This window comes from Phalaenopsis equestris, unplaced genomic scaffold (assembly GCF_001263595.1).
Source record: "Phalaenopsis equestris unplaced genomic scaffold, ASM126359v1 Scaffold001345, whole genome shotgun sequence".
Taxonomy (NCBI): Eukaryota; Viridiplantae; Streptophyta; class Magnoliopsida; order Asparagales; family Orchidaceae; genus Phalaenopsis; species Phalaenopsis equestris.
In genome coordinates, this window is record NW_018165784.1 from 270862 (window position 1) to 283137 (window position 12276).

At 38.2% G+C, this 12276-nt stretch overlaps 1 protein-coding gene across 9 annotated transcripts in view; it reads right to left on the reverse strand.

The window, feature by feature from the left end:
• Positions 1–817: 817 nt before the first annotated feature.
• The window catches only part of LOC110034112 (MMS19 nucleotide excision repair protein homolog), a 93556-nt gene continuing 82097 nt past the window's right edge, over positions 818–12276 (reverse strand). For 3 of the 9 annotated variants that reach the window (XM_020738379.1, XM_020738376.1, XM_020738384.1), the window contains 3 exons: positions 7869–7938; positions 7702–7792; positions 1155–1582 (listed from right to left, as the gene is read on the reverse strand). In XM_020738379.1, the coding sequence (XP_020594038.1) occupies positions 1474–1582; positions 7702–7792; positions 7869–7938 (270 nt within the window). In that variant the 3' untranslated portion in view covers positions 1155–1473. Of the gene's footprint in view, positions 1042–1154; positions 1583–7701; positions 7793–7868; positions 7949–12276 lie in introns of those variants that run through there. The other 6 variants (XR_002295021.1, XR_002295020.1, XM_020738378.1 and 3 more) reach the window with 5 other exon arrangements.

Sequence of the window (12276 nt, forward strand, 5' to 3'; positions counted from 1 at the left end):
ACAACATTACATGTGTTATACAACGAAGTCAACAAATAAATAAATTTATAATAGGTTCAATGCACGCAACTATATAATTTAAGCGTAGCCAAAACACATTTTCAGATCAGGTGCAATTCAAGTGCATGCACAATTTAATATAAATTCAAATAATTAAATACATATATGTGCATATATGCATACATTCTATATAGTTTTAAGTACAACTCAATCTTATTTTAAGATTACATGTACAATGCATTATTACACAAAATCAATAATTAACTCAAGTATTACATAAGGCATTGGACAAAATCACGCACATTTGGCAATCTACTACAATCCCAAGCCACTATGATAAGCATCATGTGAAAGATAGTTAAATCTAAAAGTCAATCCAAGCAGCCCAATGCACGCCACTGCTGATAAAATCACAGACTTCCAAATTTTATACTTTTTTGCATAATTAACTAATAATTCCATGACCCTATCCTTTTTTCATACAAAAATCTTCCATCAAGATGCTTGGAAGGAAATGGGAACTGTAATCTACTCGTTCATTCAAAATAAATATTAGATGTTTATTTTCATATTCAGCTGAGACACATTGATCAAAATAATTTTTTTTTTGGGATTTTTACATACACACCACCTAAAACCTTTCATATATATATGTTAAACACTCAAAACTTAAATACTTGCACATTAACCAACCCAAATATGTCCCCTCTGAAAACAGCTAATCACCATTACCCCCTTGCCGATTTGGTTGCCCCTTTTCCCACCCCTCAAATGCCATTAATGCCATCTCGCCATAACGACGGCCATCAAGAGAAGGATGGAGTAGGAGAAACATGAGTGAGAGTGAGAATCAACACCTAGGCAGGAAATGGCTTCTCATTCTCCGTGGCAACTGTCGAAATAAGCTCCTTCTCTAGATCTTCTTGCATAAAATAAATATCAATTTCTGTTTCTTGCAGAAAGACAAAAATCATCATTCTCTTCCATAAAGCTCACTGCACACCTCATTCTCTTCCATGGTAGAAATATCAATTCAAGATTCTGCGTTAGAAAGAAAAATATACTGAAACGTTCCAAATAGAGTTTATCATCAATTATTTAAACAGATTATCTCACGCCCAAAAATTTTTAATGGCCCAACGGGGCATGCAAAGATTGAACCAGGTAACGCCCAGATTAAGTATAATCTCTTTCCCCCACCAAAACAATCAAGGAGACGCTAATGTTCAGGTCAAATACAGCAAAACAATAAAATATAAAGAGTACTTGTATGGATTTTTACATGCTTCAGACTAATAAAAGCACATCACTTCTTAACTTTTTAAGTATACCAGAAATGAAGAAATGCAGAAAAGCACCAATGCACTCATGAGCTGAGCCCGGTTAAGAGTAAGGGACAAAAATTAAACCTCAGAAACCAGCTAGAATACTATAAAATCTTGTTTTTATGTAATCAATGAAAATAGCAACATGCTAATCCTGATCAAATTTACACCGTATGAACAAAAGAGGCCAATTTTTTTCAGACATGAAAATTTTACAGGTGCATCCTACCAACGAAGAAACTTTTCTGGTGTAAAAGCTGCATCCAAATCATTAAAAAAATAATAATAATCAACCAGATTGTAAGATCAACACTAGAGTGAAATTATTAGTATGAAAATGATTAGATGATTTGAAACATCAAATAAATATCTGTTTATTTTGATAATTTATTATTCCAATCATGAAATGTATTGTACTACTTTACAATTATCAAGTAGTTCTCATCTATCTTTCATCAATTATTTAGAAAATTTATTAACTTATTGATACCGGAGTTAACCCAAACAATAATAGAAAAGCAAATAACATTATCAAAAATAAATATGTGATTACAACAAAAAACACTTGAAAGGAAAATACAACGACAAACACAAAAAAACACAACTAAACTGTATTCAAAAGTGGTGGTCGGATTTAAGAGTGGGCCGCAGGCGGAAGGTGGTGAGGCATTGGAAAGTAGGAGGACGAAGGGGAAGTTGTGGTTGGCTGCAGTGGGGAAAAAGGGGAAGATGGCTGGCTGAAATCAGTGAAAAAGCATCAGCAAGGAATCAGCTACTTGCTGTCCCAGGCGGCGGTAAGTGGCCCAAAAAGAACAACCGTAAGTGTTGTTCCAGGCGGTGGCAGCAAGTGAGTGGTGGTTGGGATTGATAACATGTGTATGGAATGAGGGAAATCGATGTCTGGGTGGTTGTTCTACAGAAAAAAGACAGCAAGGTTGCTATCCCGGGCGGTTGGAATGAAGAAAGGGAAATATCTAAGGGAGGAAGGCGCCAAGGGTATTTTTTTTTTTTTTTTTTTTTTGGGGGGGGGGGGGGGGTTTGGGTGTAGGAAAACAAGAGAAGCACATCACCTCAAAATGAATTATAGATAGAGCACCTTCTCGACTTCGCATACAGCCCTAGAAAGAAGAAACTAGGATGTCAATCAATAGCTGTCCTGACAAAAAACAAAGCAAAAACTGAATACCTAATACAAAGGAAGCAAATATATAGACCCTAGATATTTAGGATTAAGCCCCGCTGTTTAAAGGAGGTGCCAAAACTCTAGAACGGAGCTGATTGGATAAGGCTCCATCACTTTTCTCTACACACCCACCTCAGTCTCCCAGGGTTGGGGGAGCTTCGACTTTATCCATTGAAGTTTTTGCCTCCTCTTAATATGGAGTCGGATCAAGCACATTGAAGGTGGCTGAGTTATTGTAACTCCTGGGTTTGAAGAGTCTTAGACTACGCCAATATGAGCATCGAGGTCATTTCCTCACTCCAACAAGCAAAAAGTGCCAACATCTGGAAGGAACAACAACAAGGCTTGGAGAACTTCTCTTTCCTGGCTTTTTGTTCAAACAGGTTTTGTTTAAACACAAAGATAGAAAAAAGAAAATAAGTGCTCATACTTGTTCACAACATTCCAAGCATGTTAGGTTTTTTGTTAGGAACATGAATAGCGCACATTGTCTTTTCTCCTTTATCCTTTTTGACTGCACCAATGTTTTGAAGGGCTAGGCCCTTTTTGTTTGTACTTTTTGTAACCTTTTTGGCATATTAATTTAAATGCAATATTTCAAAAGATCCCGCTTTGGAATAATATTCACAAGAGAGGGGATTCTATTATTTGGAAGTTGGTAACTGATGGGCCCAAGCCTTAAAGCACACTGTAAGATGGAAAATTGCCATCGGAAGGAGTTTTGGTTCACGGATTTGGCCCTTAACCGATGGCCCTCATTTATAGACAGCTGATAAAGACCTCTTGCGTCTTTTAAATTCCCCGGCAAGGATTTCAGAAAACTTCAGCAATGCCTTGGGGAGGAGCTTGGCAACTGAATTATACAAATTCCAATCCATAATCAACACCAAGAGGATCACATGGAGCTCATACACACATACACGGGTTAAACAGTTATCGCCCTCTCTTATGAAGTCATGCTAAAAAGCAACCGCCACTAGTTCAGTTGGCTTAAGAAACTCAGGATTCACACGCACGAACAATTTTTTTTTTGGTGGAAGATCACTATTGCAGGGTTCTGAAGCCTGAATTGGTTGCAGAGTGCAGAACCACTTCAGCCTTGTTGTTGTTTGGCCAGCCGGTCCAAGGGGTTCGGTTTTACCGCCCAAAGGGAGGGGCTTCTCACCCTCCTAGTTATCTATTAGCATATATATATATGTTGTTTTGACTGTTTGGGATTCAATTTCTGCTGAGTTTTCTGTAAGGGCAGTCATCGACATCAGTTATCCCCTTCCAGAGTTGTATTTGAAGGCGAGAAGATGCTTCGACTGTAACTCGTCTAAAGTGGTGAACTTCTAGTGGTGCTCTAGCCGTCGCTCAATCCCACGGGGATATTTATCCTTACCCAAACTCTCAACAAACTTTTCAGCCATCTCCCTTATTGCCTCTATTACAGTCCTCCATCCTCTGTCCAGCACAACGAGCCGCCCCCCTACATGCTTTCCTAGCTATCGGCAAGTCCAACCTGCACTGCACTACCTCCAGCCCCCTGTTGATTGCTATCTAGCCGCTCCTCCCTGTACCACACTACCTCCAGTCACCAATTCGTTGTTGTCCAATGGCTCCTCCAAGTGTCACCTTGTCGCCAACCACCTGTATTAAGTTGTCCAGTCGCACCCCTACCACCACCAATCTCCTGCTTCCACTAACACAACTGCAGCCCACTACTTGCATCCTTGCCCTAGATAGTCTTTGGCGTTTTGTGTTGTTATTTTCCTATTGTCAAGTGTCTTTGTAGAAACCCCTTTTGAATTTCAACAGTAATATTTGCATTTCTACTGTGATTTGGGTTAGCTCCGACATCGATCACTCTCAAGGCAATGCCAACCAATTGTTGGTTGTTTGAAAGAGGTCTCAATAATGATATTATTTGCTTGGGGCTGCAATGTTCAAGGGGATATTAATCATGTTACCACAAAATGTAAGGTTGATATTACAGTTAAACAAAAACTATAGCAATGGGGCATTTTTACTCTGAATTTCAACAATATTCAAGAAGCCACTCAGGTGCTCGCTAAGTTTGACAACAAAAATGCTAGTTAATTGCTATTTATTGTAAAGTGGCGTATCAATACTGGCGCACTAGAAATACAAAAAAGCATGCAGGGCCGTCGAAACTCCTGCTACTGCCTCCACTACACTTGAAGGTTTGACCTCTAATCACAAACTTTAGCTCGAGGAGTAATGGGACATTAACCAGCCTTATAGACTTATCCAAACTCCTCTTCGATGTACCCCCACCCTCCCGGTTGGCTCAAATTTAATGTGGACATGGCTATTATTCCATCTAGTAAGGGGGACATCAGCATTGCTATAAGAGATGAGAAAGGCAACCTTATTCTTGCAGTTGGCAGATCTATTAAAAATTGGGATGTTGCACATGTTGAACTCATGGTGATCACCTTTATCAAGCACTATGTGGAAACATGGATGTGTGACGGTATCATTATTGAAAGTGATAACAAAAATATCATTGTTTCGCTCAAACAAGCAAAGAATGCTAACACTTGGAGGAAACAACCACAAAACATGGAGAACCTGTCTTTCCTGACTTCATTTAAACAGGTTATATTTCATCATTAAGAAAGAAAAACGAATATAATTGCTCATACTTGTGCAAAAAATGCCATACATGTTAGTTTATTTGTTAAAAATGTTGATAGCCAACATTTCCTTTTCCCTTTTGTCGATTTTGACCGACCTCATGTTTTGACGGGCTAGGCTCATTTTGTATTGTTTTCTACTCCTTTTGGCTTATATTAATGCAAAATGCCATATTTCAAGGGATCCCACTATTGGTTGCGCTCTGCTAAAGCACCCGGGGAATTTTCTCCACTAGCAAACATTAATCTAGATTGGTCCAATCTTCCGGAGGTATACTACGGAACTAAACTGAGCCTTCTTGCTAAGTATATTTTTTCGAATCCTCTAAAAGTATCCCAAGGTCGGATCAACCTGATATGAAGTAAGGCTAGTCTGAATCTTATATAAGGATGACAACCATGGCAGTAAGCTATCTTACATGATACCCTGAAACTCTCTCTATCATAGTTGTATTATATCTGCAGCTAACTTTTCTATTTTGCAATCCCTTGTCATCACCATGACTGATCCTCCTGATGCTTCTCTGCTAGCAAGGGCACCTGTAATCTCGGACTCCGTAGAAGGTAGAATGATGAAGCATTTTCCATCTTTGATGAATGAGTGTGTTCATTTACCCGTCATATTGAATATGACGATCAAACTATCACGGTCTCCCCAACAAAAGATGACAGACATCCATCGGCACTAAGTCGCTCTAAACTTGATCCTCCAGTAGAATCCCAATCAAAAACTCCACGAGACATCTCCATGCAATGTTGTTCATGTTCTCATTCTTTAACCACGTCAAGAAATACGGCTAGGAGTGTCTCTGAGCCAGGAGGCTCAATTTGTCCACTATTGGTGTAGATGTCATGTTCTCGTTACTCCGTTCATCGATTATGAGACAAAATACATTTTCCTTCACAGTGCAACGTGTGTAGAATATGTTGTGGAGAAGCCACTACTGATCCCTCGTAGCATTAATCTATAGGACTCGTCGAACCACAAGCATCTCGCCCTCATCCGATGAAAGATGGTGCTCTTCAACCTTTTTATCAGCTACCTCTTTGTTGTTAATTTCATTTACTGCACCATGCTCGATAAAGAACAAAACTCGACTCATCTGAAAACTGGATGCGATGTGATCAAATCCATGGCATCTGAAGCATTTCCTAGCTAGGACTGTCATTAATGTGCTACTCTTCTCAGGCTTCTTCTCACTCTGAGTAGCTACGTCCTTTTCCTGACTAGTCTTCTCAACTCCCTAAGGCGTGCTCATCATGATGTCTCCACTTGAGAGTAGCTGTCTAAATGATGGTGGGCACCTACTCTTCTTCTATTGTCTCTTCACCTTCAGTGCCAATGGTCTGGACTTCACCCAAAGATCAGAAAGGTTGTAGCTAGACCACATTACTGATAGCGAGCTTCAAGCCTCCCAAGTACTTGACTATCTTGTGCTCCTCTAACTCTATCAGTTCACATTTCAGCTTGAGCTGCATAAACTTCTTTATGTATTCTACTAATAGGTCCCTCTATTGTAGGTAGTGGAGCCAAAGAAAGGATCCTTATGATAGTGTGAGGGTAAGTACTGTCGCTACAACTCTCTTATCATCTTTTCACAAGTACAAATCTTGCTCCACCCTTCTCTATTCCTCTCCCTCTTCTCCCACAACAATAAAACACTCATCTTTACTTTGATAGCAACAAGTTTTACTTTCCGGTCATCTAACACCTCCTTCAATTCAAAGATCATCTCGACGGTCTGCAACAACTCTATGAAGTTATCCAGATTCATCCTCCCCTTGAAATTCGGTATGTCCACTTTCAGTTCAAGGTCTCTTTATCTTCCAACATGCACTCTGTCTTTGTATCATCTAGCAAGCACTTCGTCTCAGTCTCCTCTAATATGCATTTTATCCCTTGGCATCCTCTGATATTGTATCATAAAAGCATTGTGGCATGTCTTCTTTTTCACTGAAATCATCCCTACAGAAGGGATTCAGATCTTCTTCTCTCTCCTTGTCGGAGTTCGCTACTACACTCGACAGTGACCTCTCCATGAGTTCTTTCCTCAATGTCATTGAGCCATTGTAACACTAAGAGAAGTCGGTGTGTCTCTTCCATGATAAACTCCTGATTGGTGTCCTAAACTTAACTTTTCAGTAGCATCATTAGAGTTTAAACTCGGAGGGGTGAAATAGTGTGTAGGAGTGATGTAGGGTAAAAAAGAAAATTTTTTGGGTGGCCGGTTTAAGAAAATTAGCAAAGAGAAGGGTGTTGTCTGGAGATAGAATTAGGTTTAATCATCCTAATTTTGTTTTAGTTATTTCGCATAAATTTTTTGTAAAAAAAATAAAAAGAACTTAACAACCACATTTTTATTATTTGTTTAATCATCCTTTCGATTAAAATAAAAGACAAAAACTGAAAAACTAAAAAAGATATATACTATGGATAATTTCTGACCTGCATAGTCATGTCACATGTAATAGAAATGGAAAAACAAGAAATTTGAAATAGGCATTCAAATGAAAAATGTCTTTCGAAGTTGAGAGTTAGAGGAGACGTAACCTTGAGAATGAGGCACACTGAGCAAACTTCCCTGGGCAGTACACAACTCTTTTTACTTCAGAAACGAAGCGATCTTGAAGCCATCGAGGCCCTGTATTTTATGAGAATGTGAGCCACCACAAAACAGTTTCAAGAAAAGAAATTACAAAATATGAAAATCAGCTCACCAAGCGTGACAGCATTTAGCAGCCTCCTGACGAACAATTCTTTTCTTATCATCAAGAGCTCCTGATAAAGCTGCCAGTATCTAAATTATGGTGTGGATCTAGTTAGCTAACACTAATAACATAACAAATCAGTATATCGAAGAAAAATGCTATATTGCCAAATACTGGATAACACTACTGTCAAAGGATAATTTTCTCTAAAGCAATCATCTTTGTCAGAACTGTATCAGTCATCCCAAGAATTGGACACAATCAAGAAAAATGATTCTTGTAGCTGAAATTAGATTATCTTTATCTAATTTCATAAAGGCCTGTTGTTGTTGATTATGTTTGATTATCTTTAATTAGATTATCTTTATCTAACACGTATGAAAATCTCTATTCTACAATTGAAAGTCTGGTGTATTTCATTACCCTGCAATTATTATGAATCGAATCACTTTCTACTCAGATCCTCTCTTTCTTTCTCTCCCCCTCCCTTCATAATTCCAACCTAATGACCAAACAAAAACCCAATTCCAAATCTGGTCCCAGAACCAGCTATGGGGAAAACAGCCCAGTACCATAATATCATGAACGATATGATAATATATAATATACATCTTATAATTTCTCTTCATTCCTTAAATTTTTATGACACAATACTGACACCGAATAGTGCTTGCAAGAAAACACAATTAATGTTATACTAGACACATAAATATAATTCTACCACAAAGAATGATAAGAATGTGGACTCTAATTCCAAACCATAATATGTATAAATTAGGTTAACAGCAATTGTTTGACACACAAATTACAAATGCTATCTAAATCTGATCAAGAAAATGATTATGAAGTGGCCGTGACCGAAAAAAGAACACCCGGTTTTTCTTTCCTCGATACCCAAGAACTCCACAGCTGGGTCAACAAAATTGCTGGACGTTAGAGCAAAGGGAATAGTTTCTATATAAAAACTGCAAAGAGAGAGAATCTGATGTAGATAATTCTAGAATTGAGATTTATAGAATTCTGACATGGGAAGTGTACTTGAACCATTAATACCCTGATCTGCTTGCTGAAGTGGCTTTTGGTTTTACGAAATTTGCTTCTTGTTCAAGTTTTTTGACAATTGTCGGAGGGTTAGGGTTGCAGCTGGCTGAATTTCATCCCGAAGGCTAAGGACAATAGCAAGACGTCTTTACTAAGAATGACCTGATCCTAGAACAGCCTGCACTAAAGCTCTCGAAGCTGCCACTGTAATGTTGAAGTAGGACAACCGAGATTCCTCTACTTCAACTGGACAACTCTTAAAAAGAAAAACAAGCGAACAGGCTAGGGAAAATAGCAAGACGATATCATGAAGTATGACCTGGTCCTAAAACAGCCCACACTAAAAATCTCGAAACAACCACAATAATTTTGGAATAGGACAGCCAAGATAGCTCTACTTCAACTGGATAACTGTTAAAAAGAAGAACAAGCGAACAACAGGGTAGGCTAGGTGGCAATCAATCTTGGCAAGATCTTGAACCCCACTTTGCTTTCCTACTCCCCGCCTTCCCTAAACTAAGGGAAGCCACCCTGAGGAAAGAGAAATCCTACCCAAACAGGACAAAACAGAAACTAGCTTGCCAAAAGAACTCCATCTCCTAACGTAACAATGGGGTATTTATGAGAAAGGAACACCAAAGACCTAACTACTAAACTTCGCCTGACATAAAATATAAAATAAGGCTAACAAAACTAAGGAGGAAAAAATAAATAAAAAAAACACAATTCCTAACCACGTCATGCTCCCCGATGGAAGAAGACTCGTCCTCGATATCTACTTCATTTTCATAGTCTGGTGAATGTCAACTACATTGAAGATGGCTGATACATTCATATCTTCAAAGAATTCAATTTTATTGACATTTTCTCTAATGCTTTTAATGACCATTTGGCTTGTTACCTTCAATTTAAGCTTTAGCAAAACGTACACGAGGAGAACGTTTTTTGCATAAATGAATTCAAGCCTGACTGTTCCTTGAATGAAACAGAAGTGCTAGATTTATTGACTTGCTTTCGATGTTGAGCGCTTCCCTAATACATTTCTCGAATTTGAATGCATAAAAAAAGTACATATTTTAATCTCCCCAAAATGTTATAGTGCATTAATATAATATTGAAAAGTACTAACCATAGAAGTCAAATCTTATGAGGTGATGAGATTCTGGCCATATATATCCTAAGGACAAAATGATCCATAATTTGACTAATGGAAGATTGTAAGTTATGTAGCACCGTCACTTCTAAAAATAAGTCATACTCACCTTAGACAAGCATCAAATACCAACACTTGTCCAGCACATCCCAACACTTGTGGGACCCATAAAATATGTATTTGAATTTTTTTCGGTCCCAAGCACAACCGAGATATGCTTTGACACTGTATCACATATGCACTCAACACGATTTGAGAAAAATGGGACACAACAGCAACAAGCCTTTATCCCACTAAGTGGGGTCGACTACATGAATCCTTTTTCTCCATTGTGTCCTATTGAGTGTCATTTTTCGTTTTAACTCCAACATATTAAGATCATTTTTAATACAATATGCCCAAATCTTTTTAAGGTCTACCTCTATCTTCATAACATAAGTGGAATATACACATCTATTCCCCTACAAGATCATCAAATGATCGACGTTTAGTGTGACCAAACCATCTGAGACGACTCTAATCTTGTCTGCCACTGGAACTACACCAATCTTATCACTGATAAATTCATTTCACATTTTGTCTCTAAGTGTCAAACCATTCATTTACCTAAGCATTCTCATCTCAGCAACACTTAACTTCGTTTTATGCTTCTCTTTTAAAGGCCAACAATCTGTGACATAGGCCATTTCAAGTCTCACCACCATCTTGGTAAATTTTTTCTTTCAGTCTAAGCGATGCTTTGCTATCACACAGTAGGCACGATGCATTCCTCCACTTCCAACAACCAACTTGAGTTCTACTAATAATATCCCCAACTATATCACCATCACTTCGAACAATGGACCCGAGATATCTAAAACGTTTGATCACCCATAGTTACAACTCAGCCACTAGAGCCACTACTACTACTAAAATTATATTACATGTATTCAGTTTTAGATCTACTCCCACGAAGGCCTTTAGACTCCAATGTAGACCTCCATAATTCAAGTTTTTTTTGAACTCTTTCTCTAATCTTATTCACAAGAAGGATATCATCAATAAAAAGAATACACCAAGGTACATCCTCTTATAAATGTCCAGTAAGAGCATCCATATAACTAAAGCAAAATGATATGGACTTAAAGCCGATCCCTTATTTAATCCAACTGAAATAGGAAAATATTTGGTCAATCTTCCTTCTGTTCATACACAAGTAGCAGCGATAGCATACATATATTTAATGACTTGAATATAAGTCATATCAACACATTTTTTTTCTAGAACTCCCCAAAGAAACAACTCTACAGAAACGGGGCGCGTGAAGTAGAAATTTATAAATATACGTATAGTCATAATTATAACTCATAGTCGAAGCCACCTTCTTTCTCATCGTGTCACAGTTCCCCCTAAAATTTGTCAAAATTGAACATCGAAGGTGCGTTAATATTCATCGAAGTCGAGCATCAATAGTTCCAACTTTTTAGGTTGAAGTCGGGAGTCAAAGGAGCATATTGCATTCGTCAAGGAAGAGCATTATAATTCTTTTTTGTTCATTGAAGTCGAACATACACCCGCTATAGCATAAGTCGTAATTTTCTTTGTTGCAACCTGAGAAGGAATCAACCTGTTACTGAAGCCGGTCCAAATGTCCCACGAACTTTGAGACAGTTGCACCGAATCTAGTATTCCCAAGAGAGTGGAGGTTAGAATTGCCCGGTCCTGCGAGAAATAAAATTAACCAAGCAAAGACATCATCATCACAAATCCTAACAAATGGTCAAAATCATATCGCCTTCACAATTCCTTCACAAAAGAATGTATCTTAAGGCAAAGATCTAGGTAATGAAGAATACCTTCAATACAGAAGTAATTAGAGCTTTTGGCTCTTTTTGATCGGTTTAGTCGAGGCTAAGGAGAAATTGACATGTTCACTTTTATTTGGAGCAAGACCCACTCCTCCTTACCATTAAGTCTATTTATATGATGTTTTTGTGTTTTAAGTCAGTTTTGATTCAGTTTTCAGTCAGAAAAGTTGTCAATGTCCAAGTTTCCCCTTCTAGAGTTGCATCTGAAAGCAAAGAGATCCTCCAGCTGTAACTCCTCATCAGATGGTGTTTATCTACCCTTACCAGACCTTCATCCCAGCCGCCTAAATTGCTACCATCTAGGTCGAAATTATTTTGCCAGTAGTCCGATTGTTGTCCAACCACAATTCCTTTGCCGCCACTCTTCCATCACCCT